The sequence below is a fragment of the Ctenopharyngodon idella genome, chromosome 10 (assembly GCF_019924925.1).
Source record: "Ctenopharyngodon idella isolate HZGC_01 chromosome 10, HZGC01, whole genome shotgun sequence".
Lineage (NCBI taxonomy): Eukaryota > Metazoa > Chordata > Actinopteri > Cypriniformes > Xenocyprididae > Ctenopharyngodon > Ctenopharyngodon idella.
Window position 1 is genome coordinate 27944412 of NC_067229.1, and position 20684 is coordinate 27965095.

A 20684-nucleotide genomic window follows, 5' to 3' on the forward strand; every position below is an offset into this window, starting at 1 on the left:
ATAAAGGTGACTAATTGAAACGATGAAGCACAAAGCCCTCATATTTCAGTAATAATATAAAGCACACAAAGCAGTACCAGCTTATTATCACTAGATGTCGCCAATGTCCATTATTCAAATGCTGCTTGTTTCGCTGTCAAAAATATGAATGAACGTTTACAGTGGGCTACTCTACTCAAGTTTCATTCTTTTCTGTTTTACTGTTTATGAAATGGACAGAGGCGTTATACATGTAACAAGACATCTGCACAGTTTCTTGAGATACATCAGATAAAAGCTCTGTATTGCAGAAATATGGAAAACTCGGGTAATGATGCTCAATAATATCTTTTTAAATTAATAATTAAATATGGATTAAAATAATTAAAATAAAATAATAAAATAAATTAAATTATTATTATTATTTGTATTGACCGGTAGTTTCATAGAGAATATGCACATTTTAAAGATAGTATAGATGGAATATCCCTATTACTATTCAATAAGGCTCAAATGATCTGGTGTGTGTCAGTGTAATATGCAATCATTTCACAAGAATTTTTTTTTCATAGATGCAAATATATTATACGTGTGTGTGTGTGTGTGTGTGTGTGTGTGTGTGTGAATATGGAAGTTATTAAACTAAACAATTAGTTTAACTATAGTTTAATGTCTTCTGCATAATTTGGCAAAATTACATCTTGAAATTATACACAATAAAATTATATTTAGCAGTTTTCTACACATTTTGTAACAAAGTGTTTTTGTACTATATTTCTAAAACTTTGACTAGACTAATATTCTCATACTTGGCTGCTACATTACTTAAATCAAAGTATAGGTGATATGTTAATACTATGTAGGAATTTTCAATAAGGCTCAAAATTATTTTGTTATGTGTCAGTGAAAAATCATTCAATAAGTATTTTGCTCATATGCAAATGTATTTTTGCATTTTAATATGTTTCGTTTTAATATTTGTTATATATATATATATATATATATATACAGGTGCTGGTCATATAATTAGAATATCAACAAAAAGTTCATTATTTTTAAAAATGAAACTTTCATATATTCTAGATTCCCTACATGTAAAGTAAAACATTTCAAAAGTTTTTTTTTTAAATTTTGATGATTAGAGCGTACAGCTCATGAAAGTCCAAAATCCAGTATTTAAAAATATTAGAATATTTCCTAAGATCAATCAAAAAATGGATTTGCAAAACAGTAAAGTTCAAGTATTTTAAAGTATGTTCTTTTGTGCACTCAATACTTGATCAGCAGGACATATTACAGCAAATGACTTGCTCCTAGCACAAATTACTGCATCAGTGAAGTGTGGCATGGAAGTGATCAGCCTGTGGCACTGCTGAGGCACTATTGAGCCTTCAGATCATCTGTATATTTTTGGATCGACTGTTTCTCATCTTTCTCTTGAAAATATCCCATAGATTCAGGTCAGGCATATTGGCTGGCCAATAAAGCACAGTAATATCATGGTCAGCAAACCACTTGGAAGTGGTTTTTGCACTGTGGGCAGGTGCTAAAGTCCTGCTGGAAAAGGAAATCAGCATCTCCATAAAGCTTGTCAGCAGATGGAAGCATAAAGTGCTCCAAAATCTCCTGGAAGATGGCTGCATTGACTTTGCACTTGATAAAACACAATGGACCAACACCAGCAGACGTCACGGCCCCCCCAAATCATTATTGACTTCAGAAACTTCAAGCAGCTTGGATTCTGTGCCTCTCCGGTCTTCCTTCAGACTCTGGGACCATGATTTCAACATGAAATGCAAAATTTACTTTTATCTGAAAAGAGGACTTTCGACCACTGTTCACTGTCCAGTTCTTTTTCTCCTTAGCCCAGGTAAGATGCTTCTGACGTTGTCTCTGGTTCAGAAGTGGCTTGGTAGTCCTTTTCCTGAAGATGTCTAAGTGTGGTGACTCTTGGTGCGCTGACTCCGGCTTCATTCTACTCATTGTGAAGCTCTCCCAAGTGTTTGAATCGGCTTTACTTGACAGTATTCTCAAGCTTGCGGTCATCCCTGTTGCTTGTGCACCTTTGCCTACCCAATTTCTTCCTTCCAGTCAACTTTGCATTTAATATGCTTTGATATTTCACTCTGTAAACAGCCACCCCATTCAGTAATGACCTTCTGTGACTTACTCTCTTTGTGGAGGGTGTCAATGATTGTCTCCTGGACCATTGCCAAGTCAGCAGTCTTCCCCATTAGTGTGGTTTCAAAGAACAAAAGATACCCGGAATTTATACTGTAGGGATGGTCATTTAATGAAACTCAAATGTAAATATTCTAATATTTTGAGATACTGGATTTTGGACTTTCATTAGCTGTACGCTCTAATCAACAAATTAAAAAAAAAAAACTTTTGAAATGTTTTACTTTACATGTAGGGAATCTAGAATATATGAAAGTTTCATTTTTTAAAATAATTTACAATAAAAAAATGAACTTTTTCACGATATTCTAATTATATGACCAGCACCTGTATATATATGAATAATAAAGAATTATTATATATATATATCAGGGCTGTCAGTAGATTATTTTTTTTTAATCGTGATTAATCGCACACTTATCATGATATTACGCATACACCATTTATCTTGTTTAACACATCTATTTTGACCAAATAACCAAATTATTTGATTTCATATAATTCATACATTTATGTACACCAAATCACCCATAAAAATAAAAATAAAAAATCACAGCAGAAAAAACGTTTCAGAATTCACAGTGTATAGTACGTGCAACAGCAAAGAGCTTGTTTACATTTTAGACAAGTCAAGTTGCGATACTGAACAGGACCACATGGAGATGCCAAAAAAAATATAAACCAACCGCCTTGACCTGCATATACTAAAGTACACAGCAACATAGACAGGACAAATCCAACATTATCCTGAATGTGTGTGTAAACAATGTAAATGTACTGAAATTTGTCTGTGCATAAATACAACAAGCGATCAGTAGTTGAGAGCGCTCATACATGATTTATTTGCCCATCAATATAACGGACTCACGCGTGCTTCTGTACGTCACTGCAGTCGTCTTTACTTTGATTGCAATCCTCATCCATCAAAACTTTCATAGCAAGAAGCTGGTTTGCTTTATGCAGCCGAGAAACATAGTTTTCATATCATCTGACCAAACAGCGGTGGGATGTTTCGACGTTCCATTCAGACAGTAACAGCGTGAAGCGGGAGGGCTCGCGCTCTTCAGATACAATGACACAATATGACAGAGAGTTCGTGTTTTAAAGCAAAACAGACACTGGAATGAATAATTCTCTCTGCCATCTCTGATATAATCAGCATGGACTTAAAGATCATCTAACTGCGTGACGTACATTACGCTATGACGCAATGTCACATGCTTCCATAATTTTTTTGCATTAAATGCCTCAAATTATTTTAACGCCTTAAAGATTTTGTATTAATCGCATGCGTTAGCACGTTAACGTTGACAGCCCAAGTATATATACTATATATTCTTACATAATTTTATTTACATTTTGTGACAATAGAGTACCTCATGGATGACGTGTTTTTAGGCCAACCCAGAAGTTAGCGGCGCACGGGTTCCCTCGATCGAAAGCCTATGCATTTTTCCCATAGACTTTTGGAAAACCGCAAAAAAATAAGCTCTGTGTTTAACAAAGGGTTAAGAAACTTACACGTTTTGTCTATCAAGATAATCTTTACAAGTTAACACAACATTTATACATTTTGAAGCCTAAATAAAGTCGTCAGATATAAAAAGCTAACAGTAGGCTATAAACGGACTACAGCACACCATGGTCGCGGATCAATGTCACCACCACCAAGCTTCCTCAAACTTTATTTAAAAAACAACTTTATTTAAAAACATGCTCGCTGATTATGATCTGCGCTGTGTATGAATACTTGTCCACTTTTTCATGAGAAATGCTGTCCAAATGTCCTGTTTGTCATGATGACGTCTAAAGTCCCTGCCAAAGGAAGTAGTCCCTTTTAGCAATTTGTTAGCAACCGCTGTTTTTAAGACACAATAAAGGTTTAAAAAATCACAAGCGGGTTATAACTGGTGTGTTTTATGTCATAGATCAAAACGTGAAAATATTTAGAGGCTTTGTTAACACAGACCTTATTCAGGCGATTTAGCAAAAACCCATTCAAAAAAACCATAGACTTTAGGGCGATGGAACCGGAAGTCTTAAAATGCTAACTTGCTTCCAGGTTTTGCCTACAAAAACACGTCATCCCTGAGGTACTCTATATCTTTATTTTAGGAATGTTTTCATTCATTCAGAGATCAGGAGCAAAAGGAGCTTTGGAAGGCTGATCCGGCATCCTGCCAGAAGAGATCCATGGGTCCCGAATATTGCCAGAATGGTTGAGTCTTTTCTCAGCAGAGACTCCATCTTCTAGCACAATGAAACCTCTTCTCAGCCTGCTGTTATTTGGGATGAGGACGTGGACTGGAGTACATGGAATGGGTGGAATATGGAGAGGCAGTCACATAGGCCTACTCTCAGAAAAAAATGGTACAAAAGCTGTATGCTTTCAAAAAGGTACACTTTAGTCAAACATATAAACCTTTAGGGTACTAACTCTTTGGTGCTAATATACAGCCTTTAGGGTTAAATAAGGTACAAATGTGCTTTAATTAACTTTTGAAACTTTTTAAAGGATACCGCCCCAGTGACAGCTTTTGTACCATTTTTTTTTCTGAGAGTGTACCAAGTTTAGGGTAAGAAATAAAAAAGAAAGAAAAGAGAAAGAAATTAACACTTTCACTTTATTTTCATCAAAAAAGTTACAAAAGACTTCTTTTTCTTCTTCTTCTGGTGTTTTATGGCAATTGGCAAACAAACGATAGGTGCATTCCCGCCACCTACTGGGCTGGAGTGTGAATTGTGAATGGGGGGATAATAAAAGAAAAGGGAAAAAAGAAGAGGTATTCTACCTTCTAAATCCTATTAAACAGACCTACCTTTCGTATATTCTATGCTGATTCAATCCATTACGCAGCAGTGTTTGAAGTGTAAGATTTCTTATCTCCATTTCTCTTAGTTCTTCCAACAGGAATACCCTTTCATTTTCATAAGCAGTACAATGTATTAGTACATGCTCTACAATTTCTGATCCACATAAACTACAATTACCAGACTCATGTTTGTTCATTCTATAGGGAATAATGCTACCTTCACGTGCTATAGGAATTTTGATAATTCTTGGTTTATAATAAGATGGTAATAATAAGAACCATTATTAATAATTGAGCACCAACTATAATTGATAATTTTATTTTAAATTGATTTCTGAAGGATCATGTGACACTGAAGACTGGAGTAGGCCTAATGATGCTGAAAATTCAGCTTTGATCACAGGTCAACAGTTATTTTAAATTGTAATACTATTTCACAATTTAACTGTTTTTATTGTATATTTGACCAAATAAATGAAACCTTGGTGAATTCTTTAAAAGTCTTATTTTTTTAAAAAATCGTAGTTATTGCAAGCTATTGATCGGTAATGTACTGTACTTATATTTTTTAAATATATGTACTGATTATATAAAACAAAAGATTTTTGATTTTATAGCTATATCTGCATGACGTCATGATTGAGCGCGTCTCGCGCAGCGGAATCTTATAAAGGATTGTGATTGGCCCGCACACGCGCGTGGCTCAAACAGGTACGTGTGTAATGGACCTGCGGCGTTTGATCTGCTGCACGGCAGTGTTTGCCTTACTGTCAGGTAATTATCTTGCCTCTCGCTTTTAGATTATGAACTTATAAGAGCGGAAGGACAGTATAACATCAATTAAATTAAAGGAGAAGCTAGGGCTAGTTTTTATGGGGCTTCGTCTCAGTTTTGAGCGAAAAGTGCGATTTTACAAGTGAGCGTTTTCAATAAAAGTGGTTTCGTTTCGTTTAGCCTGCTGGGTAACAAGAAAAAAAAAAAAAAAAAACCTACACTACAGTTAGGATATAATGTTTCAGTGGCAAAATGGACCCTTCAGAGTTTGACTCATTTCTGAAAACCAGTTCAAAGTGTCAGTTATAATCGATTAAAAAAATTCATTGACTCTAATGATCTTTATATGCAAAAAAACTACAATTTTTAAGTTTTAAGTCACTAAGAGTTTTGTTTTTCAGTAATGAATGCATTAAATTAATCGAAAGTGTCAGTAAAGACTTTTATATTGTTACAAAACAATATATCTAGGTTATCTAAAAATAAATGTAATTTTGAGTTTTTTTATTCATCAAAGAATGTATCATCGTTAAAACAAATATGAAGCAGCACAAATGTTTTCAGTATTGATAATAAGAATTGTTTCTTGATAATCGAATCATCATATTAGAATGATTTCTAAAGGAGCATGTGACACTGAAAACTGGAGTAATGTTGCTGAAAATTCAGGAATAAATTACATTTAAAAATATTAAAATAGAATTTTTTTTTTTGTTTGTTTGTTTTTAAAATGTAATAATATTATAAAGTAAAATATTTATCTTCTGCCAGACCGCCTTCTGTATTCAACTTTCAAAAAAAGCCTAACTGACATTGTGTCAGTTACTTTTTTTCTTTCCGTAAGTTGAATATGGAAGGCGTAGGACGTAGCGTAAGCGTTTTGAACTGCGAGAGGCATTACACTTTCTTCATAAGTTGAATACTTAAAAGCGGTCTGGAGGAAGCTAGATATTTTACATTATAACGTGTTAAATATGGATATTTTTCTTACACACATGCATCACTTCACTTCAGAAGGCCTTTATTAACACCCCCCCCTTCAGTCTGAGAGCTGTGGTTTTTCTCTTTGTTTTGTTGTTTGTTTGTTTTTTTTTCTGATTTGTAATACTTTGTACATTACCCCTTTTATTGTTGTTTGTTTTATGACCCTTTACATGTACAGCACTTTGGTCAACTACTGTTGTTTTTAATTGTGCTCTAGAAATGAATTAAACTTGAAACTTGAATACTTTTATGATGGATGGATGCACTTTCTTGAGCTTCAAACAGGTGGTTTCCGTGCACTGCCATTATAAAGCTTGGTAGCATCATTGTGATTATTAATATAATTCAGATTGTATTCGTCTGAAAGAAGGAAGTCATAAACACCTAGGATGGCTTGAGGGTGAGTAAATCATTGGATTTTTCATTTTAAAGTGAACTAATCCTTTAATGTTCTTTCAGGTGTTGATGGAGACTGCAGCAGAAATCAGTGGCAGTGTGATGATGGAGTGTGTGTGCCACACAGATGGCGCTGTGATGGTGTCAGTGACTGCCAGGATGGATCTGATGAGATGGACTGTTGTATGTATCAGAGACCACCTGCTTTTGTAAAAGTTGTCTGTTTCTTTACATTCACAATGATCTTGTTGAATTGATTAGATTGCATCTGGTTGATTCTATGGAAGAAGAACACTAATAAACAAGCATACATTTTATACCATTAGTATGTCAACCAGGAGATTTGGAGTGTGTGGATGGTTCCGGGTGTGTGTCTGAGTCGGGTGTTTGTGACGGGCGGCCCCAATGTCCTGATGCTTCAGATGAGTGGGATTGCAGCCGGAATTTAGGGTGCCTCTCAGGTGACTGGAAGTGCAAGAACAACATCTGCATCCCACAAGACCTTCACTGCAATGACGTCAACGACTGCGGCGATAACTCTGATGAAGAAACATGTGGTGAGATGCTCTAGAAGTGCAAACCCTCGTTATATGATGTATGAATGTCATTGCATTAGATCAACCGGAGACTTGAACTGAGTTTTTAAATTATTGTACCACTTGTTTAAAGTAAATGCAAGAAGAGACAAGCTCTGATTATCAGGGTCCTAACACAAGGGAAATGGAACATGTTCACCTACGCAAAGTTGAATGGAAAAGATTCAGATGGTTGTATTTGGTGGAAAAGTACCCCGTAATAAGGTATTTTAAAGACTCCTAATTTTGTTTTGGGGGTCTCCTACAATAGTTCACCTTCATCTAAGGCTAAAAAAAAAAAAAAACACTTTAATTTCCTCACAATATACGTCGATCAGAGATTTGGTCTCTCTAAACTCCTCCTTTCTGAGAGCTTACTCTGCTCTGATTGGTCAGATGGCTTAGCTTGTTGTAATTGGTCTACGCTGCTCTAATTGGTCAGAAACCAAACCCCCATTACCATATCTGAATTTCAGTTCCGGAAAGCAGCGTCTTCTCACAATAAACTTTTCCAGGCCTCAGCTACAACTACAGTGTTTGAGGGTCAAAGTAGATGTTGTTCGCAGGCAGTCAATGAAGATATAGGCTGGCATTATGCAAATTTATCATAGGTTCGAGCAGGAAGTAAGACTGAAATTACTGATGACTCTTTTCAGGCAGTTCAGAATTGATTCTTTCTTTTAGGAGACAATAACTGCATTTATTTTTCACAAACAGATATATTGCACACTATATTAAAGATAATATCTGAAAAAGCATAATAAGGGTACTTCACCATTGTTACTCATTGGTATATGATTGTGCATGTAAATGCCTTCATTTTCCTGTGAACTTATGAATATTGCACTCACAACACACAAGACAATGGAATCATTGTGGGTTACGGCTAAAAAATAATTAGCAAAAATCTAGTGATTTCACAAATTTAAGTTCTTTTGATGCCTATTATTCAGGGATGTCTTCTAGATGATATTTTAAATTGTTTATACAACCTAAGCAGAGTTTTATATGCAGTTTTCCAAAAAAATTTAAATTGGTGGAAACCATATGACCTCTGTTTGGTCACACTCACTTCTCAAATATACTGTAATCAACCATTATAGCACCTTATTTCCACAAAACATATTCATTGACACCCTATATGCTGTACAGCATTTCTGTTGATATCTAGAATATCATAATGCCCTTTTTATTCATGATCTCTAAGATTGATGTTATGTATTTGTCTGAAATGTTTTTCTAGGTTCCTGTGGGAAGATGAATATCCGGTGTGCTGATGGCAGGTGTCTAAGCCAGAGAGAGAGGTGTGATGGAGTCGCTCAGTGCCCAGATAAGAGAGATGAGCCTCTTACATGTGGTACATAGAGACCCTCAATGTTGTGTTTTGATTTGAAGTACATTTGAATTTGATCATGCAGCATATCTCAAACAATAGGTTGGCTCATATATATTATTTTGTTTTTAGTTATTTGAGTTTAGTTTATTTGAGTTTGTTTGTTTAGTTGTTTTAGTTATGTTTTAGCTATTTGTTTTAGTTTAGTATTTTATTATTTTTGTTTGTTTCAATTGGCTAGTTATGTATATTTTATTTTGGTTACTAAGTTTACATATTTTTTGTTTGTTTGTTTTATTTATTTATTTATTTATTTTTTATTATTATTTGGAATTCGTGTTTCACCTTTCCTTTTTTCCCCTAGGTAAAAGTTGTCATAATGGCAATGGCGGCTGTAGCCATACTTGCATTGACCAGCTTTGGGGAGCCTTGTGCAGTTGTCCCACTGGAATGACCCTTTCTGTAAATGGACTTGATTGTGAAGGTACAGTAGTTGCACTTGTGCCTCTAAGCTGTCTATATTTAGAGTAGCACACTACCGTACCAGCAATACAAATTCTGCAATATGCAGTTCTATGTTCTATGGATGTGTGAAATATTCAGCCTAATCCACCTTATTTTGCATTCCTGTGAACGTGCGAGACTTCCAAATTATTTGCCGCTGTAAGTAAATAAGCTGGAATAACAAAATGCAGCAAATGGTAAAATAATTTGCATTAAGAACCAGTGTTTATGATTACAATAATAAATTAGAATACTATGATAACAGTTTGCAGCATGAAAGGACTGTTTTGTACAGCTGAAATAACTGGAAACGGATGAGACCAGAAGCCTCGACACATTAAAAAAAAAAAACAAGAGGCAAAAAAGCTCACCCCCATGTCTACAATATTCTGGGAGGGATGTTGTTTTATGCTATTTACCATGTGGCTTGCATGATGCGAACGTGATTAACATGTTAGCATAATGTTAACACAATCAGCATGTTGTCATGTTAGTATGTTTTAACATGTTTTTAGCGTATTTTAGCACACAGTTAGACGGTGTTAACATTTAGCATTTGGTTGTTAGCATGATGTTAGTCATGCTTACATGTTTAGCATGTTGTTGGCATGATGTTACCACATTTTAGCATGCGGTTAGATGATGCTAACATCATTTGGCATGTTGTTAGCATGATGTTAGCACATTTTGACTTTGTTTTAATAATTAGTTAGGATTTTTAGCATGTTTTAGCACTTAGTTAATCACACTATTCGCATGTAGCTGTTCACTGCTAGCATGTGTAGTATGTTGCAAGTCCTGTTTGCTAGTATGAGTCAAACGAGATAACCCCCATGACTATACAATGTTCTTATGCAGAGATATAGGTCTTGCTGAACGGTTGCTAGGGTACTCTGTTTGGTTTCTACGGAGTGGCTTGGCAGCTGTCAATGATACTCTAGTCTGTAGTCTGCTTGTCGGTATAAATTATATAAACTAACCTCAATGCCTCTGGCTAGGGACATTCTAAAATGCTTAACGTGTCTTAATGTACTAAGACAGTGATATTAAAAGACCAAACTCTGTAAACATCATAATAAACCATACTGTACAGCAAAGCAGATGAGCCCAGAATATGAACGCAATGTGTTTAATTACACGTTGTGTTTTCCTCCCATAGAAAACCGTTAAAGATAAAGCTTAATGTCACTTAATGTAGCCTACTAAGTGATATTAAAAGATCAAATTCTGCACAAACCAATTTTTCTGTATAGTATGTATTAGTATGTATTAGTATAGTGTTTAATAAGTTTGGTATTTTAATAGTACATTAAGCCACGTTAAGCGTTTTCTTTATGGGCGGAAAATGCTTAATTAAACGTTTTGCGTTCATATTCTGGGCTCATCTGCTTTTCTGTACATACTATGCTTTATTAGTATGGTGTTCACGAAGTTTGGTTTGTTAATAACACTGTCTTAGTAAATTAAGCCACGTTAAGCTTTTTCACGTTAAGCGTTTTCATGTTGCGTTTTAGAATGTCCCAGTGGCGGGATCACTTTCAACTGATTAACATTATGAAAACTGGTAAAAACCTTTAGGAACTTCAAAAGATAAAACGGCGAAACTCCTAATATTATTTCCAATAATTCCAAATTATGTTCATTTTCCCAACTGAATTGTCACATAGGTTGCAAAAGTGCATTCTACAAACAGTAGGTGGAGATCCGTGTTGCATTTGTTGGAATTTATCGCTGAAGGTTTGATCATGGCAGATTTAGTCACACAAATAGTACAAGTAGGTTGTGAAGCAACAAAGATTGGCTGTATGACACTTTCATTGAAGCAGAATTTCGGTGTGTAGATCGCTAAACTACAGCACACATGTTTGTTTTCAGATCATCAGCGCTGCTTCCGCATTTAGATGGAGAGCGCGCACAGAGTTGCCAGATTGCACAGATTAAAGAAAACACCGGGAAGACAGTATATCTTTGCAAGGGAAAAGCTCTATTCGGGGGATAAGCTCTTTGCATCTGGCAACCACAAGCATATCCCAAAGAAAAAACACATTTTCAGGATAAATAACGAGCGGGCCAATATCGTGACGATTATTTGTAATCAATCGAGAGAAGCAGATATCGTTACCGCGATTAAAATACGATTAAACGTGCAGCCTTAGTAGGCAGGATGCAGTAGTCTGTACATTGTTTATTCCAAACATACTCTTTGTATTGACAAATGTTCATCTTTCACATGTTACCAGTAGTAATAAGTTTTAGCATAAATAGTTGGTTGTACACAAATATAGTGCAGTGTTGTTTTCAGTTTGAATTAATAAGGATTGTTGCCTTTTATATTCCAGATGTCAATGAGTGTGATCAGTCTTTCGGACCATGCATGCACTTGTGCACAAATACACCAGGGTCTTTTCGGTGTCTGTGCCAGAATGGTTTCAAATCTCTTGGCAATGGCTCTTGTGAAGCTCAAGGTAACTTATAGCATACATTTTCAGTTTTTCCAAGTAAAAAACTGTATACACAATACCAATAATGTCAAATTCTTCTTTCAAGGGCCTATGATGAAGATTTTGACAACCAGGAAGGGGCTCATTGGGTTAGTGAATGTGAAGACCAGAGTGTATGAGCCGCTCCTTACAAGTGAGAGTGACCCTATAGCTATGACCTATGATATCCGAAGGAACTTCATTTACTGGGCTGATCAAAATGGGAATATCTTCAAGGCTTATAACCGGAAGAGCATGATTCTGTATACAGGTTAGTTATTGTGAGGGGTTTTTGCCAAATCCATGCAGAAATGCCTCAAATATTTTGGCATATACAAAAAACACATCTGTTTTTAATCTCCACTTATTAGGGCAGTCTGGTGTGAAGAGTCTAGCTATCGACTGGCTTACTGGACAGCTGTATTGGGCAAGTGTTACCCAGAAAGCCATCTACACTGGTGCAGCTGATGGTAGTGCAGTAGGCATAGTCATGTCCAAAGAAATGGTCCCAAGCGATATGGTCCTCAGCCCAATCGAGAGGTACAAACTGTTTTTTGTCTCAGTACAGGTTTGAGGAGCACCATTATATCTGGCTTTTTCCTCTTTGTAGTTTCATATTTTGGATTAATAAAGGAACGAATGAAGAAATAACCATTGAGAGGGCGGAAATGGATGGTTTGAATCGGACAACGCTGATGTTCATTACTGCACAATTACCAAGAAGTCTTACGTTGGATGTGGCAGCACAGCGATTGTATTGGATCAGTCTTTACAAAATGGTGCGTTACATTTGGGGGAAAAAAACCCAAGTTTTGGTTGTCAAATGTGTTGATTTTGTATTTATATTGAGATCTTTAAATTGATATTCCAGTCAATTGAGAGCATTAGGACAGATGGCACTGGGCGGCACACGTTTTGGGATTTCTTTCAAGGAAGTCGTGCTCAGACCCTGGCCGTGTTTAATGGCTGGTTCTACTGGGCTGATGAGAAAAAACTCTGGCAGGCTCCTCAAAATCTGCCTGCTGCCAAACAAGATGGATTCATCCTAAAAGCCTCGCTTCCTTACCTGAACATCTACCATGCACTTCAGCAACCCCAAGGTGAATTAAATTTTGTAAACACCTACTTTCCGAATTTATAGTTGCACCACGTCATTGGCTCAAGCCTCAACTAAATAGTGTTTCCATGATGTACATATAGGTTTTACACCATGTAAAAACTCAGGCTGCCAGCTGTGTTTGCCCTCCAAGAAAAGTGATGTTGGATTTACCTGTCTGTGTCCTGAGGGAGCGTTGCCCATGTCTTGGGGTTCTTGCGAAAGTGTGTTGTTTATTTAGCATTTAATATTAAGCATTTATTTAAAGATTGACCTCTAACTTTGCTTTTGTTTCTCTCTCGTCATTGTCAGATTTTAAGGTTGCCTATGCAACAGCCACAACCATATACAGTTTGGAGTTTGCAGGAAAGACTCCTGTGAAAACTGAACTCTTTACTTCAGATGAAGACATCCAGTCATTTGACATGTACTTGCAGCGAGGATGTCTGGTTTGGTCTAATGGGACAGGCCACGTAAAGATTAACATACATACTCAGGACTTGTCCGAGTACTTTCTGACTTTAAAACCAGGTATGTTTTCACTATTTCACAAAAGACCTGAAATATACCCTATGCAAGTACATTAACACTGGCACTTTGAGCTGCGCACACTTGATTTCATTGGACCAAAATATCATGGTGATTCAACTCTCCTGATGCATTTCATAATTGAATAAAGCCTCATTAAAAGAATGAAAATAAAAGTATTTTGACATAATATTTTATCATTGTTTAGAGAAAAAAAAAAAGCTGTAACAAAACTGATTTAGTTCTTTTGTTTGTTTGTTTGTTTGTTTTTTTGTTTGTTTGTTTTTTGACATAGCAGGGTTAATTCATATTGTAAAATGTCATGTGGTGTGACATTCCTAAACTTAATAATTCTTTAAGATACTTTTTATCTTGAGAAATATATTAAACGTGTAAAAAATTGATATGTACACTCATGTGTAGGTGTATCAAAATATATTATTTTTTGCTTGGTGGTTACACCACATGACATCTGTAGGAGCTAAATCTAATACTTTAAGCTACTGAGTTGTTTGATCCTGGAGTAATTGGGTTGACTCACTTTCTTGCTTTGTTTACTTCCTCCATAAGAAACGAGAAGACCATACTTCTGTTGCATCACCATACACAGTTTATTGGCCCCACAAGACACCACCGTGCATAGTGTCCAATTTAGTATCCAATACATACATTAAAAGGAAGTCTTACATGCGTTCATCACTTTCACGCTGTTGAGGTCAAAACCTTTTGCCCTTCCAGATCACACACCTACCTACAGCATTAGGAAGGCTACTTTTATACACTAACATCTCTGTAATGTTCACAGTGCAACTCAATGGTCAAAATGAGAATAACACATCACCTTTTTAAACACATTTTGGCTCCTACAACATCAAAATTCAAACTTATCTTGAAATTTGTATAAATGTGAATACAAAAAAAGCATGAATACAAACATTACTTTTCTATAAACTTGGCACATGTGCCATTTATTTATTTATGAATGTATTTTTTTTTTTTTTTTTTTTTTTTTCCCTTTATCATGAATATTCCTTTTTTGTCATTGACCATACCACCACAGAACCATTAGGTTGCATATTAAATATGTACAGTGTGTCGTCATGCTTGCAAGACATTGGTGTTTGTGTTCTGGTGCAGTGGTTTCTGGCTTGTAGTCTGATTTGCATGTTTCTGTGCTTCACGGATAGTTGTTTTGAATATTTAATGGAAATGGTCATATTACACACAGACTTTTACTAAAGATCTCAGCTGTGATTATTCCAGCTCATAATTCTGACTTGCCTTGTCACTTCCCTCAGCCTGCGTTGTTAGAGTTGACCAGAGAACCGGAAATCTGTATTGGCTGGCATGTGATGAACTTTCCATTGGCGTTTCAACCATTGGCCCCCTTGACCAAAGTATTTCCAGGCAGCTTTATCAAGCCAAAACTTCAATCCTAGACCTGTTTGTGGATTGGCAGAGAGGAAAGCTGTACTGGCTAGAGGGAGGTCAGATCATGAGAATGAAACTGGGTCTGATTGGTGGAAAAGCAGAAGTCATATTCAGCTTTGAGGACAGTGGAGTGGACCGTATTGTGTTTGACAGAAAAGCGAATGGCTTCCTTTGGAACATGGAGTCTTGTGAGTGTCCGTTTCTTTCTGAATTGACCATTAATGTGCACATTACAGGTTTCATTTACTTCAGCTGAATGTGATGTTTGCTTTAGACTTGCAGGTTATGAGCCTATTGAAGATGAGGAAGTACTCAGCTGGTTCAGATTGGGTCGTTCCTGGCTCCATCATGGCTGCTTATGAACCCTACATGGTGGCATTGTTCAATAATGTCCTGACAGTTTGGAATCGTAAAGATGGAGCTCGTGTCTCTGGGGTGGTGGTAGAGAATGGAGTTGTTAGCTTATCTGTTGCCCTCAGGGAAGTCCAACAAGGTTTGTAATGTTCTTCTGGGTTTAATTTTGTGTGATTATGCTACAGTTACTTATTTTTAGTTTTGTATGCACTTCAGATAAGATGGCCGAAGATGTGCGTCCTACTGAGGTGACTTGCAAAAGTCCCCATGTCTTTTGTCAAGGCTCAACAGTGTGTATCAGTCGATCTCAACGGTGTGATGGGAAGAGAGACTGTCCAGATGGGTCTGATGAGGCCTCATGTTTACACATGTGTGCAAAGCCAGGTATGCTTAATGACAGGCATAGTTCACCAAAAAATAAAAAAAGATTTACTAACTAGGGATGTAAGTACAGAAAGGCACAGAAAAAGAATGAGTCATTCTACAGAGCCCCTAAAAGGATATGGTTAGGCTTGCTGCAGTAGTCTGTTACAGTACATCATATTTCACTTATGACATGAAGATAATAAGGAGAGATGACTGACAGGACGATGATGGAGGATTTGGTGTGCAACAGATCCTGAGCATCATTGAGAAATATCTGATCATGTAAATTGTGTGGTCAGTATTGCCGCGTATAGGCCTGATCGCGACGCCCTGATGCCTGCACATTATATACAATATAATTACCCAACTACATACAGTAATTGCAAGAGAACACAAAAGCAATTGTAATATATTTTTTTTTCATCCCAACTCATATTTTTCATATTTTTTTCCCACCGTGTCCCTTTAGGGTCTCTGTAGAATGAGTAATTTCCTTTCTAAACGTAGTATTCGGCTTCAGGCACATTCCTATTTCTAACCCACGTTGTTCGAATCCTATGACTTTTCTTAAGTTTTCTAAATGCTTAAGACCTATTTTTACACTGTTTTAAAAAAATTTTGCAAGTGTGATGCTAATTTTATCATATTTGTTATATTTAACCTTAAAGAGCATTTGAATATTAAAAAAGTCAACATTTAGTGTAATATACAATATTGTATGAAAGTATCTTTTTTTTTTTTTTTTTTGTTGTTGTTGTTTTTTGTTTTTTTGGTCTTGTTCATTTTTGTTTAGCTTTGATTTTCTTTGCATTTTGTTTTGTTTATTACTTGGTCTGCATAGGTCATTAGACTACAGGAAATTTAAAATGAAAGAATGTTTTGTTCCTCCCAGGTGACTTACTGTGTAAGGATGGAAGTAAGTGTGTGGAGAGAGATTTGGTGTGTGATGGTCGCTCTCACTGCATTGACGGTTCAGATGAGATGGGATGTCCCACCATGGCTGCTGAAACCTCAACCACAGCGTCATTAAAGTGTCGTGTGGGCTCTAAACCCTGTGAGGATGGACATGAGTGTGTCCTGTACAGTCATGTGTGTGATGGAGAGATGGACTGTAAAGATGGATCTGATGAACGAGGCTGTGAATATAAGTGTACAGGAGGTAAAACGCATGAAATTGATTCCTAACTGCTGTATCTAACCAAGACACGTGTAACTGACATTTAAACCAAATGTTTCTTCACAGATCAGTTCCAGTGCGCTCATGGGAGGATGTGTATCGACAAAAAGCAGGTGTGTGACGGCACACCTCAGTGTCAGGACCGCTCTGATGAAATGGACTGTTTCACTCGTTCACACGACTGCAAACACCAGTGTGACAATAAAACTCGCTGCATCCCAGAAAGCTTCGTCTGTGATGGAGAGAAAGACTGTGTAGACGCCACTGATGAAGACAGCTGCTGTGAGTTTTTTTTTTTTTTTTTTTTTTTTTTTTTTTTTTTCCACAGTGTGCCATTTCTGGAAAAAATGAACCTGCTTTAAAGTAAGGGAAAATGACTTCCTTACTTTGCTGTTACATATAAAGCTTGGATAGGTGACCAGTATTTTAACATCAAAAATTACGTTTACCGTTAAAAGTGCAATATCCCTTTAAAATGTTACCCTGAACTCCACTAATGATTTATCAATGTTTGTTGCACTCAAAATAATTCTAACTACTGACCATTACTTGTTAAAAAAAAAAAGTGTTTTTTTGATTCTATACCTTGAAAACCTCTATGCAAATGAGCTCTGTTATGATTGGCTGACATATTTGCATGTGGAATGAGTAGCACAATCCTATTTGTTGTTCTTTGTTTAATCTTTATTGATAAATGCCTGATCTCCTTGTGTTCACAGCTGAGATTAAAAGAAGTGATATAAATTTGGCACTGAACAAAGGCAGCTCAGGCTTTGCAGCTCCGCCTCCAATCTGTAGAAGTCCATCCATGATGTGTCCAGGAACATCACTGTGTATTTCCCAGATTCGGCTGTGTGATGGGAAGTTAGATTGTCCGGATGGTTCTGATGAAGTTTCGTGCATACATGTTTGTTCAAAACCTGGTAAATCTTTGCTTGATCTCCAATGTAGATAATCTTTTTCCAAAAAAAAAAGAAAGAAAGAAAAAAAAAAAAAAAAGGGCTAAGCACTGACATCTGTAATATTGTGCCAGGTGACTTCCTGTGTAAGGACAGAAGGAAGTGTATTGATGGGAATCTGGTGTGTGATGGCCGCTCTCACTGCCTTGATGGTTCTGATGAGGTGGCTTGCTACATGGTGGCTAGATCCTCAACCACAGCGTCATTAAAGTGTCGTGTGGGCTCTAAACCCTGCAAGGACGGACGTGAGTGTGTCCTGTACAGTCATGTGTGTGATGGAGAGCTGGACTGTAAAGATGGATCTGATGAACGAGGCTGTGAATATAAGTGTAAAGAAGGTAAAACACATCAAATTGATTCCTACCTGCTGTATCTAACCAAGACACGTGTAACTGACATTTAAACCAAATGTTTCTTCACAGATCAGTTCCAGTGCGCTCATGGGAGGATGTGTATCGACAAAAAGCAGGTGTGTGACGGCACACCTCAGTGTCAGGACCGCTCTGATGAAATGGACTGTTTCACTCGTTCACACGACTGCAAACACCAGTGTGACAATAAAACTCGCTGCATCCCAGAAAGCTTCCTCTGTGATGGAGAGAAAGACTGTGTAGACGCCACTGATGAAGACAACTGCTGTGAGTTGTTTTCAAAAAATGGTTTTGTCATGTGTTCAATGCATTTTCATATTTATGCCCACTCATTGGGCATCATTTATGAAACGAACAAACGACAGAAAACTGGGTGTACGGTCGTTTCCACGCAAACTTGGCATTTATCAATATGGACGTGAGCGGTGACTACTATCAAATCTCACGTCAGGTCTCAGTTCGTGTACGCAAGTTTTTGAGTTAGCGTGAACAGGCGTGCAGCAGAAAATCTGGTGGAGAATTGTAATGAGAGCATTTTTTATTCAGATTATTTTCTTGACCGAGTCTGACATCTGAAGCTCAAATCGATCATTAACCAACTAGATTAGAATGTCAAATTAAAATAAAATTAAATTGGAATAGATGGGTGTCTGTGACCCATTAAAAATACCACAAATATTTGTTTTTGTTTAGCTTTACATGCGCAAATAGCAGCATAAACACAGCACGCACCTGCAGCGCTTCTGTGAACCGAGAAAAACAGAATATAATTAACTAACCTATATAAAAGGAATAAAATAAATAGGACTACATGAAATATATTTCACTTAAATAATTAACAGATTAACAAAAGAAAAAACTGTGTGACAAGTAGACATGCACTCTAACATAGCCTACGATTTGTTGTCTTTATATAGCCTATCTTTGTTTTATTAAATCCAACTGATCGTGCAGGCGCCACACACACCCACATCAGTTCTAGCGTTACTAACTTGACATTTCATCAAACTAAAATGCTGCCAACCAAACATAAAAGTTACTGCTCAATTTAAATGGTCTGCTGTAAAATCAGAGTGCCCAACCAAACACATTTTTGTGCATGTGAAGGATGCTGTTTTACATGGACATTGGAACACGAGTGAAGTACAAAGCCTTGTTTACATAATGAATAATAGTTTAGCAGCCCAAATGTTAGATTGCAAATATGGAAACACATTTGGATTCTAGCCGAATGAGAGAGGTGAGCCCAGCCCAATGCCATTTCAGTTTCGCTTTAAATAAATTAATTTTGGCTTGTTGTTTGTATGCTGTTTATAATCAATGTCACTATAGCTGATTTGTGTTTTATTTTATAGTTAATATATATTTTATAGCTACTTATTTTTAATTCTTGTTCTTTCCTGAAAACTGTTCAATTTTAAAGGATTTTTTTTTTTTGTGGAGTGTGGGGAAAATAGCTTAGGCTGTAGTGTTTATAATGTTTGTAAATGTTTAGTTTTATTTACTGGTATTTAATATAAGCTACATATAAATGTAATTGTTTGCAGTTACAAGGTTAAACAGGTGTTTTTGGAGTAAGATCAATTTCTCTTTCATGAGATTACTTCCTCTTCTTGGCCGGGTTATGTTTCTCCATGTCTTAAACTCTAGGGACGAGGCTTCTAAACCGTGAATTTTTAGAGGCGTGACGATTGTTTTCAGCCACCACATTTATCAACATATGATCATTTGTGTGATGTGATTGGCAGCATATGAATGTTGGATGAATCACATGTGAACCCTGTCGTAAGTTGATTTCTGCGCTTGGCTCTGCGCTCGTTTCTACGTTAGATTGATAAATGATTCCCAAACCTTCCACTTTTTCATTGGTTACACAAACCGTTCCAACCCCACTAATGTTGTATCAGTGTTTCTTGCACTAAAAATAATCATAATTCCTTACCTTTTCTGGCTTTTTTTTTTTTTTTTTTTTTTTGCTACTAAAGACCTCTATGTAAATGACCTCTCTTATTATTGGTTAACCTCTTTGCATGTGAAATGTAAAAACATGTGCTTATTGTTCTGTGATTAAACATTTTTGATATATGCCTGATCTCCTTGTTCACAGCTGAGATTAACAAAGGGGATATAAATTTGGCACTTAACAAAGGCAGCTCAGGCTTTGCAGTTCCGCCTCCAATCTGTAGAAGTCCATCCATGATGTGTCCAGGAACATCACTGTGCATTTCTCAGACTCTGCTGTGTGACGGGAAGATAGATTGTCCGGATGGTTCTGATGAAGTTTCGTGCGTACATGTTTGTTCAAACCCTGGTAAATCTTTGCCTAATCTTCAATGTAAAAATTTTTCTAAAAAAATAAGCAAAGCACTGACATCTGTAATAT

At 36.5% G+C, this 20684-nt stretch overlaps 1 protein-coding gene across 3 annotated transcripts in view; it reads left to right on the forward strand.

Annotated features, from left to right (window-relative positions):
- The first annotated feature begins 5677 nt into the window (after positions 1-5677).
- Positions 5678-20684, forward strand: part of si:dkey-88l16.3 (low-density lipoprotein receptor-related protein 2) — a 43669-nt gene continuing 28662 nt past the window's right edge. For all 3 annotated transcript variants that reach the window (XM_051911094.1, XM_051911095.1, XM_051911096.1), the window contains exons 1-21: positions 5678-5747; positions 7191-7310; positions 7454-7684; positions 8946-9059; positions 9400-9519; positions 11879-12004; positions 12087-12290; positions 12391-12559; positions 12630-12798; positions 12891-13119; positions 13220-13339; positions 13428-13646; positions 14942-15262; positions 15349-15567; positions 15645-15812; positions 16687-16953; positions 17038-17253; positions 17691-17894; positions 18005-18268; positions 18353-18568; positions 20409-20612. In XM_051911094.1, coding sequence (XP_051767054.1) covers positions 5696-5747; positions 7191-7310; positions 7454-7684; positions 8946-9059; positions 9400-9519; positions 11879-12004; positions 12087-12290; positions 12391-12559; positions 12630-12798; positions 12891-13119; positions 13220-13339; positions 13428-13646; positions 14942-15262; positions 15349-15567; positions 15645-15812; positions 16687-16953; positions 17038-17253; positions 17691-17894; positions 18005-18268; positions 18353-18568; positions 20409-20612 — 3952 coding nt within the window. In that variant the 5' untranslated portion in view covers positions 5678-5695. The remainder of the gene's footprint in view (positions 5748-7190; positions 7311-7453; positions 7685-8945; positions 9060-9399; positions 9520-11878; positions 12005-12086; positions 12291-12390; positions 12560-12629; positions 12799-12890; positions 13120-13219; positions 13340-13427; positions 13647-14941; positions 15263-15348; positions 15568-15644; positions 15813-16686; positions 16954-17037; positions 17254-17690; positions 17895-18004; positions 18269-18352; positions 18569-20408; positions 20613-20684) is intronic.